The sequence below is a fragment of the Brassica napus genome, chromosome C8, assembly GCF_020379485.1.
Source record: "Brassica napus cultivar Da-Ae chromosome C8, Da-Ae, whole genome shotgun sequence".
In the NCBI taxonomy this organism is placed as follows: Eukaryota; Viridiplantae; Streptophyta; class Magnoliopsida; order Brassicales; family Brassicaceae; genus Brassica; species Brassica napus.
This window is the reverse complement of record NC_063451.1, coordinates 34,613,750-34,631,177: the sequence shown is the minus strand read 5'-3', so window position 1 is coordinate 34,631,177 and position 17,428 is coordinate 34,613,750. Positions and strand designations below refer to the sequence as shown.

General features: G+C 34.0%; 1 protein-coding gene, 1 long non-coding RNA gene and 1 pseudogene across 2 annotated transcripts; all 3 read left to right on the top strand.

Annotated features, from left to right (window-relative positions):
* The first annotated feature begins 1,289 nt into the window (after positions 1 to 1,289).
* On the top strand, positions 1,290 to 5,850 carry LOC106398297 (annotated as a pseudogene).
* Positions 5,851 to 7,220: 1,370 nt separating this feature from the next.
* Positions 7,221 to 9,204, top strand: LOC106400372 (putative F-box/LRR-repeat/kelch-repeat protein At1g11620). Its single transcript, XM_013840740.3, has one exon. The coding sequence runs from the start codon at positions 7,929 to 7,931 to the stop codon at positions 9,084 to 9,086; it is 1,158 nt and encodes a 385-aa protein (XP_013696194.1). The 5' UTR covers positions 7,221 to 7,928; the 3' UTR covers positions 9,087 to 9,204.
* Positions 9,205 to 9,946: 742 nt separating this feature from the next.
* LOC106399577 lies at positions 9,947 to 10,936 on the top strand. The gene is made up of 3 exons (XR_001280058.3): positions 9,947 to 10,167; positions 10,365 to 10,543; positions 10,719 to 10,936. It is a non-coding gene; the product is annotated as an uncharacterized LOC106399577 (long non-coding RNA).
* The last annotated feature ends 6,492 nt before the right edge of the window (positions 10,937 to 17,428 follow it).

The window sequence follows — 17,428 nt, the reverse complement described above, 5'->3', positions numbered from 1 at the left end:
TCAATAATAAATGCTTACATTAAAATATACTATATATATATATATATATGTCAATATCACTAAAGTTTAATTATATATCATATAAAGTAAATTCAATGATTGTTTTGATTTGTTTACCAAAAACATGATTGTAAATAAACAAAATGTATTGGTTTTGATTTATGTGCTTACTCTAATGTATGTTATTTTTAATAAACCTCAAAAGTGTAGGTTAAGTAATTTGTTTTGTTGTTCTAGAATTATATGATTTGTAGACCGAACTGGTGAATGTATACTAGACAAACATTTATATTTCGAGTCTGCACTTATATTCTATAACAGCTTGATATATTAGATTTGAACACTAAACTGTGAATTAGAGTTTGCCGGTGATTTTCTTCAAAAAATTGATTCTTAGATATGTATTTGGAGTGAAACTAATTTTTGCTGATGTCCATCTTTTTAAATTGACACTTATATAATTCACCAAATTTACAGAAGAAGTTAAAAATGAAACGAAACTCATATAAGTGAAACAAAAACGAGAACGAAAGCACAATTTTATAGAATTTGAAAATGAAATCACTTATGGAGAGTCAATAGTAAACAAATCGAGAGCAGAAAACCTAATTTTTTTCGTCATTTTACAATCAATATTGTCTATCTAGTTTTTGAGATTTGTTTCAGCCACAAAACTTAATTTTCTTTTGTACATATGAAGTCTTAAAAATAATTAAAATGATATGTAATACGTTAACTTTAAACAACGATGATACATTTAAGAGACCAACATTTGTATTCGTCATTTTACAATCGATAAAGATTGTAGTATTGCAAAATGTTAAAATCATTTAATGAACAAACATTAATATCATCTAGTATATATATATATTAAAACTGAAGTACACATTGAAATTGTTTGGAAATATTGATATCAATATAAATGATAATTGTTTGAAAACATGGATAGCAGTATAAAAAAGAAGTATAATGTCTTTTTGGTAATTTTATTAATATAATTATATTAATTATCTTTCCATATTTCGCTTAGTTTAACAATTTCATTAATTATATTACCTTATCAATACATCACATCATTAATTATATTATCATAATAATAATAGTACATATTTTTATTTATTAGTTAATCAACATTAACTTTTTGCCAGTTATAAAACAAAAAATGTAAATAACTGGTTTTTACATATGGTTAAACGTTCGGTTTAGTTTGTTTTACTAAAAATTTGTTTTTATTTTAGTTTCAGTCAGTGGAAAATTACGTAGCCAAAACCAAAAATTCAAAGACATGTTTTTGTGAATAAAATAATAACTTAAATCATTATAATAAAAAAGTATTACATTTATAATCACTTAACTTTTCACTCCATATAATTATTTTGCTAAATAAAAAATCTTTTTATTTCAATTAATTTAGCTAAACACGAGTTCTTTTTATTAGTTTATAAAATCAGGTAGGCATGAACATTGACTATCCATTTAGGTACGGGCTGTTCCTTTCGGTTATCATTTTTTGTTTTGTTTTGTAATTAGGTCTCCCTTGAATATTATAAATTTATGTGTGAGTTTTGAGTTGAGTCATTCTGGGTCTGGATGAGTTCGGTTCTGATATATAGGAACCTAAAAATATCTAAATAACAAATGTATTTGAAATGGATTCGGATATTTGTACAAAAAATAACTATATTACCCAATTCGGTCAAGGTCGTTTGAATACAATTAGGTATATTAGTACGACACATCATATATAACACTAATTATGCAAATAAAATATCAATGTATAAAAATATAAGAACTAAGAACCAATATACACGCCGGTGCGTGGATCAATCTCCAGTTATAGCTATACTACTACTTATAATAATTTAAACATTAAAATTATAACTATAAAATTGGGAAAAACTTCATTTAAATCCCCAGCTTATAAGAAAATCCCCAACTTTAAGCCAAATAAGTTTCAACTTTCAAAATTTTCTCAAATTAATCATAAACTTATGTTGACTATGCCATTTTAAACATCCCAAAGTCAACTCATTTTAAACATCCCAAAGTCAACTGTTAATTTTTCTTAAACTTCCGTTAATTGTCATTAAAAAAACATACTTGTGGTCTTTTCTTTTTCTTATTTGGCTTACATAGAAATAAGGGTTTTTTTTAGCTTATTTTGGTAAGCTGGGGATTTAAAAAGCGTTTTTCCCCTATAAACTTTGAATATTATTGCGACTTTCTGTTGTTGGCTCATGGAAAACCAGCTTTTGGTTTGGAACCCGTTACTGAAGGAAACAACGAATTGGATTAAATGCGGTAGCGACCTTCACCAACTTGATAATGCTTACAGCCTTGGATACATAGGCCATTGTGATTACAGGATCTTAAGGTTTCGATGTGCTAGTAATTCCCAAAATAGACCTTCAAGTATCGAGGTCTGTTAAGTTGCATCTAAGACATAGGGAGTGGCGGAGGCAGCATGTTGGCACATGGGTCAGTTGACCCATGTGGATTTTTGATTTTAAATTACATATCTCTTTGAAAAACTTAGAAAATCATGTAAAAATTAGTTAATTGACCCATATTAATATATATTAATTGTGAACTGACCCTCCTAAAATTTTCTCTTGGCTCTGCCACTGGACATAGGTCAGTGAAGTTGCATCTGCGACATGGAAGGTTATAGATAAGATGAGTTTTGGTTGGTTTCTTAGTGTGCCATTGTCAATCATCTCTTTGAGAGGAACTCCTTATTGTATATGTGTTCGTGAAGATCATACAGCTTCCATACAAAGCTATGATTTTTCCAAAGAAAGGTTTCAACCCACAGATGACCTGCCATTCAGCTATGATGAGTTGAATCCTATGGCACTAGAGATTTTAAAAGGCGGTGTTGGAGCAATGTCACAAAACAAGGGAGATATGCATATGGGTGAAGCATTGCTCGTGCTTACTTCTTGGACCAATTTGGTGGTCGTGGACATACCAGAGTTTCCGCTGTTATGTGCACCTCCCAGCCTCCTTTCAACAATTTTTTTTCAACAAAAACAATAGGCTCGCTATAACTTGTAATGATATTGGCATGAAGGGACTATGTATTATCAGAGTGACGACAGATTTCCCAGCAATTAAAGCTGATGAAGGGAATTAATGTGGTTATCCTTTTCAATGCAACTAGGTTCCTAGCTTAGTTAGGCTTCAAGGGTTTTCTAAGCAAGACGGATTCAACAAGTTAGTGTGTTCCCTTTTTCTTATACCCACCTGCATCCATCCGTAGTTGAAATATATCAATCCGCAACTCACTCTGCATTAAATATTTTGAAATATATTGACCTACGCCAAGCCTGCGCATTCGGGTTATCGGATCCGTGTCGGTTCTCGTCGAGTTCAAGTCTTTGGAGTGTAGTAAATTTGGACCCGACAGGTATTTTTAGTTTTTTTTATGGTTTGGTTCCGGTTTGGGTGCTAATTTGAAAACCTGTTACAAACATATTTTTTGGTACATTTTGGGGTCTGGATTGGTTTGGGTATATTGGACCCTAAAAGAATATGAAATATTCGAACTGGATTTGAAGAAGACTCAAAAAATTACCTGAAACCCAAAAAAAGTATTGGAAAACAAGAAAATATTTGAAAATATTTAAATACTCCGAAAATTAGGCCTGGGACGGATCGGGTATCCGGATAATTTTAAGATATCTGGATCCGGATCCGGATCCTTATCCGGCGGATCCATAATTTTATTATCCTTATCCGGATCCGGGGTTCGCGGATATCCAGGTGTCGGATATTCTTCTAAAAATTATAATATCCGGCGGATATCCGGATTCGGATTTGGATCCTTAAAATAAATAAAAAATAATATTAATATATATAAAATATTAACAATAATTTAAAAATAAAAATATATAGAATGTTTTTAATTATTTCTATGTATAATATTACAAAATTTACATAAAATTTATATATACTATTATAAAAATGAAAATATATTAAATAAAATTAGTTTTTATATATAGATATTACTATTTTTGAAATAGCTATTAATAAAATTTACGGATCCGGATATCCGGATCCGGATTCTGCTTTGACGGATCCAACATTTTACTATCCGGATCCGGATTCGGCCTCTCCGGATATCCGGATTTTCGGATCGGATCCGGATCGGATCACGAATCGAATCCGGATCTCGGATAAAAGTTCCAGGCCTACCGAAAATATCCATAATTTTGACCCAAAATCTAACCTGGAAACTTGAAAGGTACCCAAAAGTTTACCTGAATACCTAAATTATATTTTCGAAAAATCTAAAATTTTACCCGAACCCAAAACTATAACCGAATACCTGAGCCAAAAACTTAAAAAGTATCAATAGTACTAAAAATAAACCAAAATTCACAAATATACCTAATATTTATTTTTTGAAATTTTGAGTACCGGATCGGGTCTCAAGTAGGATCTAGACCGAACATGTATCCGCGAGTCTTGAACAAAAATATTCAATAAGTTAATTTGCTTTACCTGAATCTGATCGAAACCTCTTTTTCCGGTCCGTTTTCGAATCGGATTTTCGGGTCCGGGTAAAATGTCCAAGTCTACTCTAAATCTATCGGGAGGTAGATTTGAAGGAGCGAGTCCTGCTGGTGATATGTGTGCTCGACTGAATTAATATATGTGTATTCGATTGTAAGAATTATAAAATTGGATTAGACTTTTATTAACTCATCATTACTGTTAATAAAATATAATTTATTAACTCATCATTACTGTTATACAAACTAATAAATTTACATGAAATACACAAGACATGGAGCTACATCGCAGTCTAGACAACCAAGGTCCTGCTTATCACACAAAATTGGAGGCATTGGCCTGAGACTCCTTCTCACAATATAAATTTTAGGACCCTACATCTATAGATTAATACATAACCACAATGAAAATATAATAGACTTTTTAATAATCCAAAATACTTATCTATATTATGAACATTTAGTGCTTTATATTCTTGTTTTAGTATTGGTGGGAGCTTCATTATTTACGCTTCTAACCTATTTCCAATAAAACTTTATATAGTTAAATATTTATCCTCATAAACAGTCAGAAATAAAGCATTTGTTGAATAATAAGAACCAAAATTTATGTTCTAGCTTCTATAAAGGTTGTTAGAATGTTATTTAACTAATATACTATTATTTAGAATAAATGAAAATCCACATTTTTATGTTTCAAAAAAAAGAAAAAAATCCACATATTTGCCTCAGGCCTCCGTACCCTACGCACGGCACTGTTGATAACACTATTTACCTTATGTAACTGACTGCCGGTTGGAAGTACGAAGTCCAAAATATACGTCCTGTAATAAATTCAACTTTTTGATGGGCCGTGAGCGTTGGGCCCAATAAGCATTTATTTTTCAGATAAATTTTCTGAAAACCCTAATGTTCTGATCCTCGATGCTGAAAATAACGATAGAAGAAAGAAAGGGGGGCATTTGATCTGATTTGAGGGCTTGCCACATCGACTAGGTTGGTTCACAAAATCTGTTTTTTTTTTCTAAGAAAAAGGGGTTTCTTATGTTTACAGAACTTCTGTGAAGAGATCGGTTTCAAGCAAGAAAAGTATGTGTTGCTTTGTGATAGTCAAAGCGCTATTTGTCTCGGGAAGAATTCTACATTTCATTCGAAGTCAAAACACATTCAGAGGAGGTATCATTGGATACGTGATGTGGTTGCTTCTAAGGAAATGGAACTTGAGAAAGTTCATACGGATGATAATGGAGCTGATATGATGACGAAGTCATTACCGAGGGGGAAGCTTGAGGTATGCCGAGAGATAGCCGGAATGGCTGTTTCTTCCATCTAGTCGGAGGGGGAGTTTGTTGGGTCCCTCCTAGATGGAGAGAACCAAGTGGGCATGAGACATAATAATAATTCTCATGACCCTTTGCACTGTAGACTCACAATAATAGAGTTTAGAGAGAGAGACAAAAGAGAGAAAGGAGAAAAAGAGAGAGAAGGAGAAAACTCGTAAGGTGATTTCAAGACTGGATTTGGAGGGTCAAACGGATCCTTATCGGGCTGATATTTTGTGGGAAGCTTCTTCAGTCAGTGGGTTAGAGGTTCACCGAAGGGATTTGGATTTCAACGGTTGGATCTTCTGTTGTCTGGGTTTTCTTGAAGCTGGTCGCCATAGTTCTTCAGCAGAGCAGTCTTGGGTGTTTGGTAAATCCAACGGTAAGATCTTCTCTTATTGAGCTGAAATTTGGCAGAGGTATTGTCGACTTGTTTATCTTGGATTTGTACGGTTGGATTAGTTTCTGGAAGCCGGAATCTTTGTGAGCTGAGGTCGTTTGGTTGCTGCCGGTTTTGAAGCTTTGTGTTGCTCTCTTGTTGTTGTTGTTTGTGTTGGAGATAGCTCTTTGTAGCTAGATTCTCTGTTCTGTTCAGGCTGTTGAACAGGGAGGACGTGGTTGTACTCATACCATTTATATAGTGGATTTTTGAGTGGACTACGGTCCCGTGGTTTTTCTTTCTCACATCGAGGAGGTTTTCCACGTAAAAATTGTGTGTATCATTTAGTTATCGCAACTTTGATATCTTGCCATCGTCGAAGTATTTTCCTCACAGGTTCGCACAAGGTCAGGGGAACACGACCATTAGTATTTCCGCTGCGCCGTGTGACTTTCCCAAACAATAAAAAGGGGTTTCTTATGTTTGCAGCTTGTTTTTAGTTTAGTTTTTAACCTTTTGGATCTGGGTTTATTGGTTTGCATCAACTTCAAGTTTTTTAAAGACTTTGAATTGTACTTTGCCTAGTAGTTTGGTCTCTAAGTATAAGTTTTGGATCTTTGACATGCGAAACAAATATGTACGGAGAAATTTTGAAACAATTTGAAAAAGAGATATGATTTAAGTTTTTTTTTTTGATCAAAAGATATGTTTTAAGTTTCATAAGAAAGTAAAATTACCTGTAAATATGTTATTATTAACTTTTTTAAGAAAAACTTTCGGAAGAAAGGAAAATAAAATTTCTAAGTTTTAAAAAATTGGAAATCTATTTACCAAAAAAGGTGAAATTCTGACAGTGACGCACTTAGTTTTTTTTTTTTTTTGATCAAATACAGTGACGCACTTGGTTAAAAGTAGATATTGTGACGTGCAGTTGTAACTCTCTGGTAAAAAATAGATATTTTGAATTTTACAAATTGTAACTAATTATATTTATCCAATTTTTCTAGTTTGTTTGTTGTTTCCAATTACACATTCTCAGGAACTCGTTTTTCGTTTAGCTACTTTTTGAGATTTACATTATAGTATTATTATCTCTAAAGTTATAGTATTACTTTCGTTGCTAAAAAGGAACATTATAAACACATCGGAGATGATTGGAAGGAGCTGTACCTTTATATTTTTGTTTTAGAAATAAATCTGTAATTTTTTTTGCTGTGGCTGTAGATAATTTTGCTGTAGAATATTAGCTGTAGGTTTAAAAAGATTCAAAGACTTACATATAAATTTTCTAAAGCAAAACAATAAGTGCTCTAGATTTATGGTTTTCCATAACTAAAAATATATAAAAAGAAAAGAAAAATCTGTAACTTTAAAAAATCTTTAGAAAACATGTTTGACAAAATTTTGAACTGTAGAAATAATTTAGGCTGTAGAGAGATCTTACGGCACTTCTAAAGCAATTGCCAATCAACCCCATTATCTCTAGAGCCGCAGGCTTTTGTGTTGACAATAAAGAATAGGAATTTTCTCAAAAAAAAGAAAACACATAGAGAATAGGAAACTATCGATAACTTAAATATAGAAACTTTATTTATCCATGTTTCGTATTATTTTTTAGATTTCCAATTTCTAGTATATCGTCATCTATCTTATATATATGTATGTTACGGTTATAGCATCTTACCTCTTTGTTGACCAGGTTCCAGGACAATGGCACTGAATCTACCATATCATTTGGAAGAGGAAATTCTCGCCAGAGTTCCATGGAAATATCTTGCAACGTTGAGATGTGTATGTAAGCTTTGGAATAGTCTTATTTTGGAGGAGAATTTCAACAAGAAGAACTTGTCGTTTCACATGCACAGCTATAGCGGTGAACATCGGTTTATACTCACAGACCGTGGTCCTAAGATTTCTGCCGTGGGCATTGAGGAGCAGCAAAACAACGTGGACGATCCTCCGTCTTTGATCGTCCAAGACTTCACCCTTACAAAAGCCCGACCATGCGTGGCAATTATGTTGTACAGGGCTGTTCATTGCGATGGTCTGTTGTTGTGTGTCATGGAAAACCAGCTTCTAGTTTGGAACCCCTTACTGAAGGAAACGACTTGGATCAAATGCGGTAGTGACTTTCACCAACGTGATGATGCCTACAGCCTTGGATACCTCAGCCATTGTGATTTCAGGATCTTAAGGTTTCGGTGTGCTAGTAATTCGAGAAATAGACCTTCAAGGGTCGAGGTCTGTGAAGTTGCATCTAAGACATGGAAGGTTATAGATATGATCAGTTTTGATTGGTTCCTTAGTGAGCCATTGTCGATCCTGTCTCTGAGAGGAACTCCTTATTGTATTGGTCTTCGAGAAGACCATACAGCTTTCGTACAAAGCTATGACTTTTACAAAGAGAGTTTTCAGCCCATAGATGACCTGCCATTCAGCTATGATGAGATGAATCCCATTGCACTAGAGATTTATAAAGGAGATAGGCTTTCAGTGTTGGAGCAATGTCACAAAACAAGGAAGATATGCATATGGGTGAAGCATTGGCTCATGCTTACTTCTTGGACCAAATTATTGGTCGTGGACATACCAGAGTTTCCGCTGTTATATCCACGTCCCACCCTCCTTTCTACGAATTATTATTTTGACAAAAACGATAGACTCGTCATAACTTGTAAACACATTGGCATGAAGGGACTGTCTATTATCAGAGTCGTCAACGACAAGGATTTCCAAGTAATTACAGCTAATGTATCGGAAATTCGTTTCCCTTTTTTATGCAGCTACGTTCCAAGCTTGGTTAGGCTTTCAGGGTTTTGGAAGCAAGACAACAGTCGGATTCGTTGGAGAAAACGTAGATTCAGCTAGTTTGTGTTTAAGTATGGGTTTTCTGCAAAAAAAACTTCAATGCGATTTTTTTTTTGCAAATTAATCCGCGAACTCAAAAACCCACGGGTCAACCCTCCAAGTGCCAGTCAAACCGCAATATAACCCTCGACCGTATTTATGTGTATTTGACTGTGTATAATTTTAACATTTTTTCAATACTAGGTCGTTTTGGCGCTAATTTTTTAATGAAAAAAATTTGTTGAACCCCACCTTCATTGTGCACTTACGCAAGCTCCCATGTCCGAGAAAAACAAGGTCATTTCGTTTTAGAAATCTATATAATTGCGTTTGTTAAGTAAACAAATATATTTGTTGGTCGAGATGGTTATATAGCATGCAAATGGTATTTAAGGTTCAAATTTCAAACCACGAGTTCAACATATTTTTTTCATTAAAAAATTAGCGCCAAAACGACCTAGTATTGAAAAAATGTTAAAATTATACACAGTCAAATACACATAAATACGGTCGAGGGTTATATTGCGGTTTGACTGGCACTTGGAGGGTTGACCCGTGGGTTTTTGAGTTCGCGGATTAATTTGCAAAAAAAAACCACATTGATGGTTTTTTTGCAGAAAACCCTTTAAGTATATATATTATATAATATAATATATATTTGTTCTTTTTTGAAAGAGTGTTGAATTTATTCAATCAAAAAATACCTTTTATAAACTAATTCAGTTTTAATCTAGTACTAGATGATAATCCGCGCGCATGCGCTTAATGAATTTTTCATAATAATGTTTGTTTGTTTGGTAAATGATTTTAACATTTTGCAACACTATAATCTTTATCGATTGTAAAATGACGAATACAAATGTTAGTTTTAAGAGATGACAATTGTAAATTTGGACTGCGGACGATATAAACGGGACGGGCCAAATGCGGGTTGGGCCTTTCGGTAGTGCGGGACATCCATGAGACCGCAACAGAGCTTCACTTTTGTCTCTTTCACCACCGGAGCTTCTGGCGCTTCTATTCTCTTCGGTTTCCTCCATGCTCTGCTCTGTGTCTTCTCCGCTAAAGTTCTCGCCGCTTCCTTCTCCTTCTGGATAGGCAGGTCTGAATCTCTCACAACGTTTTTATCGATTTATCTGCTATGTGTTGATAATTGTACGAGATTGATTTGCTGGCTACGAATTGTGTTTAAGAAACGAATTGATCTCGATTCAGATTCTTCTCTGTTTCATAGAAACTCTATGATTTGTTGCTATAAAACCACTTTCTCCTTAGTTTCTGTTGTCGTTTTTTGTGAAGTTTAAGCTTTAGATTGTGTCCGGTGGTATCTCTTTGTCTTCGATCTGCGGCAGAGGCTGAACCGACAACAAAGTTGAGCATGCATGTACACAAGACTTGTTCAAGGTCGTTTAGGGGTTACTATTGAGAAAGAAGATGAAATGCATTGCCTTGTTTCTGGAGCAAATTTTTTGCTCAAGGTAAGTAAGGACCTTTCTTTATTCAACATTATATTTACGTTGGTGTCGGCATATGTAGATGTGCCTTTATTACTAGCACTTTACAAAACAGAAACGTAAAGACTGGCTCTGATTATTGGTGGATGCTTGCTAATTTCTTTATTTATAAACTCATCTTTACACTTTTATTATGCAGGCTATTCGACATGAAGCCTTCACAAACACGGAGAGTGAGAAAGAATTTGTACAGATAGATCCCAATGACCTGTATCCAGAGCAGTGGCTTGAGCTGTAGCATGAGTCATATTGTATTGTTCTTGTATAATGATATGTTTGTTGATGTTCTTGTTTTGACCAGTAGAAAATATTTTTTTTAATTAAAAATTAATTGACCAATAAGAAATTATTGTTAGATATTAAAAATCACAGTAAAATTTAAATAAAAAAACCCTAACCATCAGACCTAAACGTTTACAGGTGGTAACATTTCTTGTGCGGTTACAGGTTTAATGACAGTAGAGATTGCTTGATCGATCTGAGAAGGGATTGGTTTGATTTCAGTGCCAAGTTCTTGCTCAGTCTGATACATTTTGAAACGGTCCTCGTATGTTTTTTTTTTTTTTTTTTGTTTAACCTGGGGTATCCCAGACCTCTGGGGAGGCCCAGACTAATCCCCAAGAGGAGGTGCAGCCCACGGATATACTCTTTTTCCGGGTATTCAAATGAGCCCTAAAGCATAGGTCCATATCCGTGTGAGTGACATGGATGGGCAGTTCGCCTCCGCCTGGTGTCGAACTCGTGAGCATGACAATTGGCCCCCAAAGTCTTTACCAAGCGGGATGCCTCATCCCGTCATATGTTACCAAAAAACAACGTGTGCATGCCATAACAAAGACTAGACATCAAACCGTACTGACTGGTCTTGTTCTCTTCGTCATCAAAGTACCATAACAAAGTATAATAGACCCCAAAGTACCACCAAAACGTGTGCATACCATAACAAAGACTAGAAGGTCGCACGTCCCGCGGCCAATCCGCAAAGGCCTACATATATTACGAGGCGGGTTTGGGCAGCCATTTCAGAGACAGCGGCCCGTGCAGGCCTGACCCGCCGTGACCCGCTTGAAAACGGACGAGATGAGACAGATCAACCTGTTTGACAACTCTACTCTTAAATGTATCATCGTTGTTGAAGAGTTAACATATTACAGCTCATTTTAATTATTTTTAAGATTTCATATGCACACAAAAAATTTACGTTTTCCGGCTAACACAAATTACCAAACCAGATAGACAACATCGATTGTAAAATGACGAAAGAGAATTTAGTTTTCTGCTCTTGATTGTTTACTATTGACTCTCTATAAGTGATTTCATTTTCTATCTCTATAAAATTATATTTTCGTTCTCGTTTCTATTTTACTCATATAAGTTTTGTTTCTTTTCTTAACTTCTTCTGTGAATTACATAAGTGTCAATTTAAAATTATGGACATCTGTAAAAATTAGTTTCACTCCAGATACATATCTAATAATCAAAATTTTGAAGAAATTCACCAGCAAACTCTATTCACAGGTTACTGTTAAAATCTAATATATCAAGCTGTTATATAATATAAGTGCATACTCAAAATATAAATGTCTGTTTAGTATATATTCACCAGATTGGTCTAAAAATCATCTAATTTTAGGAAAAAAACTAATTATTTTATTAACATACGTTTTTGAGTTACTTAAGAGTATATCGATAAAAAATATAACATTTTACCATTTTAGTATATGTAAACTATGTATAAACTAAAAATTGTTTGATTTATTAAATGATAAACCAAAAAACTTATAATAAATAGTTCACATTTCTCATTCTTAGAAATGGCTAGATGAGATATTAGAGAGAAACAAACATTACACGAATGATCAAATCTCTCATTCTTCGAACAAACTCAAAAGAAGGTGACTGGAATCTTGTCCTGATATTTCATTAAAAGATTTTTAGGAATAACATATTAGAAACCACTTATTAAAAAAATAATTTATATACATAAAAGTATATACATTACAGTAAGCACATAAATAAAAATCAATACCTTCTGTTTATTTACAATAATGTTTTTGGTCAATAAATTAAAACAATCATTTTACTTAATTTATACGGTATAAAATTAAACTATAGTGATATTGACGTAGATATATATAATATTTTAGTATAAATATTTATTATTGACACTTCCTACTCATATGGTTTTATTAACATTTATATATTTGCTATAACAAAAATTTAAACCGTTAATGACAAAACTTTTAATCTGATATTTTAAAAACATTTTTAAAATAAAAATATCAAGATCTCAATAATTTTTTAATGCAAATTTTGAAATTAACATATTTATATATTTTTGAATAGTATATAATTTAATTTAAATGATATATATATATATATATATATATATATGAGACTTCATTTTCATACGATTTGTGATCATTTGTATCTAGTTTGAACAAAAGTTAAACCATTGAACACAAAATTTTCAATGTGAGACTTTTACCATTTTTAGTAATTTATATTTGTTTTAAGAAATTAAAAATACAACATATAAGAAAAATATAATTTTAAATTATATTTTTAATGTGATTGTTTAATTTTTTAATAATATAATTAAATAAAAAAAAGATAGGATACAAAAATTATTATTAAATATGTATTATTCATAATCATTAATTGTCATATATATGTTTATCATATTAGGGAATTCCGTAGTTTTATTTAAGAAAATAATTGCGAATATTCTTTTGTACACTATTAATCAATTTGATAGTTAGTTTAATAAAAAATATACTATATATTTATATGGACCAATTTTTTTTTCTAAGGATTCTAAGAGATGACACGTGACTATCAAACAATGTTGTAATGCTCCAGAATTAATATAATAGGAGATGCATTTACGGTTTTTTTTTTGTTTTGAGAAACCAAAAAAGAAATAACGCTATATTTTATTCTCGAGAGTCAAACCAATTCGCCATTATTTAAAAGTGTCAAAAACAAAACAAAAAAAAAAGTTGTAAATTTATTTTAACACGTGGAATATGTGATTTTTTTTACTTCACCCGAACTATTTTTCCTAGAAACACAATATCGGTTTAGTTAAAGCGAACCTTGGTGCTTACACACTTCATTTCGTCGAATTACACAATATCGTTTTTCCTTCTTTTTTATTTAAAGTGGGCTATTTCAGAAGCTTGTTTTAAAAGTAACGAATAGTGAATGCTCTCATGCTGGTTTTGGAGATCAAGTTTATATCACTAATAAGAAGTCTTTCTCTTATTCATGTTGGTAATGTGAAATCTCATGTCCAACTCTATATTACTCGATTAGTACGATATTGTTCACTTTGGACCTAAAAAGCTGGTCCGCATGGATTTACTTTTGGTTTCCTTTTCAAAAGGCCTCGTACTGATTAAAATTGGACATCTCTTTATATATTAGACACTCTTTATCTAATTCTCCAATGTGAGACTTAGTTTGATATCTCACAATTCAATCAAGCAAGCAATGCTTAATAATAACTCAATCAAGCTCTCTCAATATCACAAAACACTATAACTATCATCGTCATCTTATTATATAGAGAGCTATATTTCCTAATCCTATTAGATAACATATCTAGAAGACTTATCTAAATATATCATAACTCCAATTCCTGAACATGATAGAATTAGGTCAAGTACTTGCTTCTCAAGTTTTCTTTTTCTTCAAGCTTAACTCAATAAAGTTAAAGCAGTGAAGTCTGAAGAAGGAATCCCTGGTAATGATGACAAAATACATGCTGAGATAAACCTCCATCTGTATCAATATAACCTTTTGTTGTAATAGAGTTACCATCAAACACGATTATGGGCTTCACGTTTTAACATTAGGAGCTGAACTGATTCATAGAGAATAACTAAAGGGACGTATAGGTTGACTAACTAGTAACAAGATACTAACAACACTGGATTAAGTCTTATTAAAAGAAGAATTACAGATTCCAATATAGATTTGAAATGTTTAAATAGATTACATTTCGGTGTTGTATGGATAGTACAAGGACGACCAAGCATTCTCTACTGAAGTATACCAACCTTGGTCCTGAGATACTCAAACTGAGTTTCTCAAGCATAAAATATTTTTATTTCAATATGTCCTATACTCCTATTAATTAGTTAAGTTTTATTTTTTCATGTTAAAGTAAATTCACTTACCAAGTGACATGTTTCCAAAAGAGGTCTAAGAATAGGTCTGAAAATTTGGGTCTTCGAGTTGGTTCTAGTAGGGTACGGGTTCTTTGGGTTTAGCGAAATTGGACCCAATAGGTACTTGTAGTTTTTCTAGTTTGGTTCCAGGTCGATTCATGTTGGATCCTAGTCGGTTCAGGTACTGATTTTGAAAACTGTCAAAAATCCTATTATTTTTTGGCACATTTCGGGTTCAGGCCAGCTCGGGTATTTAAGACCTAAACTAGATTCGAAGTACTCGAACTGGACCTGAAAACCAAACTCGAAAAAAAACTCAAAAAATATCACAAATTTTATCTGAAATTTGATCCGAAAACAAAACAAAATTTTGGGAGCCTATGTCTATGTAATTTTCTTCAAAAATTGTAGGGTCTAAGACAAATGTTTTATTAGGCTTTGCCGAGGATAGATCCTGCTTCTGCTAGATGATTTCCTGATTAATGGGGGATCTATTTCTTGTAATTTTAGGTGTGATGAAGATTCATGTGAGTGCTCGAAGTTTTGTAGTTGCAGTGAAAGAGTTGCAAGAATCTTTGCGTTACGTCTAAGCTTGGAACTCGCAGTACTTCCAAGGGAGATCTAAGGTTGTGGTCTTGATGAACAAAAGCAGTTCTTGCAGACAGACAGCTCTTGTGATGAAGCTGTAAACGTGAAAGCGGAGGATTCATTGGCTGATAAACCCTGAGAAGCACTCTGCGCCTACCTAACTGAACATTACCAGAAGAATGCGAGAGTTCAGATCATGCCTTCTTGATGCGGAGTTGTGATCACTCATTCCGTAGATGCCCCTTCACTTGGTTGAACAAGTGAAAAGCTAGACCTATCGCAAAAAAAAAAGCTAGATAGAGTTTTGATAAATGATAGTTGGTCTTGCTGTTTCCCAGATGCTCACACCAGCTTTGGACCACCAGATTTCTCTGATCATGTGTCTATTACAGTCACTCTCGCCATCCAGTATCAGAGAATCAAAAAGCCTTTTAAGTTTTACAAGTTTCTCCTCAGGAATAAGGATCTCCTAGACCAAGTTGATTTACACTGGTATTCCTGCAACACAACAGGCTCTTCAATGTTTAGAGTCGTCTCCTACGACAAACTCAAATGGCTAAAAAACGTTATTAGGAGTTTCAGTAGGGATCACTTTTTTGATATGGAAAAACGTGTTCAGGAGGCCCACGAGGAGGTACTTCGCAAGATCTTATCCTCCTCTTCTTATGTTTCTTTGGCTGATCAGGAAGATGAAATTTCAGAGAAAATGGCAAGTCGTGGCCTTTTTCTTCCAAAGGTCGAGAATAACTTGATACAAGAAGGAAACTGTAGTTCAACTTTCTATCATAGAATTATGGATCTGCATAAGTCGGGTAATCACATTCACTTCTTAATAATTGATGATGATGGTAACAGAGTTGAAACACAAGAGGAAATCCAAGAGCTGTGTCTGCGATTCTACTCAGGTCTCTTAGAGGGTGAAGTCAGTCTCCCAGGAAATGTTTACTCCATCCGGCCATTGATCATGATCAGTTTCTCAAGCTGAAACTTTGGAAAAGGACTTCACTATGGCAGAAATAAAGGATGCATTTTTCTCACTGCCTAGAAACAAAACTTGCGGACCTGACGGCTACACAGCTGAATTATTCACTGCTTGCTGGAATATTATTCAGGTCAGGAAAGTTATTGAAGCAGTGGAACCCTCCACAATGCTGGTGTTGATCCCTAAAATACCTACGACGGACTTTAGACCCATCTCATGCCTTAATACAATGTACAAAGTCATAGCTCCACTCCTGGCTACAAGGTTTAGAGATATCCTCACGGAAGTCATCTCCACTTCTCAGTCAGCGTTTATGCCCGGAAGACTCCTCGCTCGCTCAAAGTGTGCTCTTTGCCACAGAGATCATTCAGGGATACAACCGTAAGAACATCACTCCTAGAGCAATGCTAAAAGTAGACCTAAGGAAACCATTTGACTATGTCCGTTGGGACTTCATTCTGGATAACTGAGTGCATGTCACAGCTTCATTCACCTTATCAATCAATGGCTGCTCTTCGGGTTTCTTTAAGAGTACTAAAGGGCTGAGACAGGGGGACCCGCTGTCTCCTTTCTTGTTCGTATTAGCAATGGCGGTCTTCTCCCGCTTACTCACCTCAATATTTGATAGTGACTATATCAGGCCATTAAAATTTCTCACCTTATAGTTGCCCATGATGTTATGATATTCTTCAATTGGTAAAGCTCTTCTTTACATGGTATTTATGATGACTTTGCAAGCTGGTCGAGTTTGAATATGAATAGAGAAAAAACAGAACTCTTCTTCGCCGGATTGAACCAGACTGAATCGGCTGCTCTAGCTAGCTACGGCTTCGCTACTGGTTCATTTCCAATCCGGTACCTTGGCCTACCTCTAATGCATAGAAAGCTGAAAGTCTCTAAGTATGAGCCGTTACTTGACAGTATCACTAGAAAATTCAGAGGTGGGCAGCGAAGTCACTGTCATATGCAGGGAGGCTCATTCTTATTTCTTCATTTTTTTGTGATTTTAGGTGTGATGAAGATTCGTGTGAGTGCTCGTAAGTTCTGTAGTTGCAGTGAATAAGTTGCAAGAATCTTTGCGTCTAAGCTTAGAACTCGCAGTAC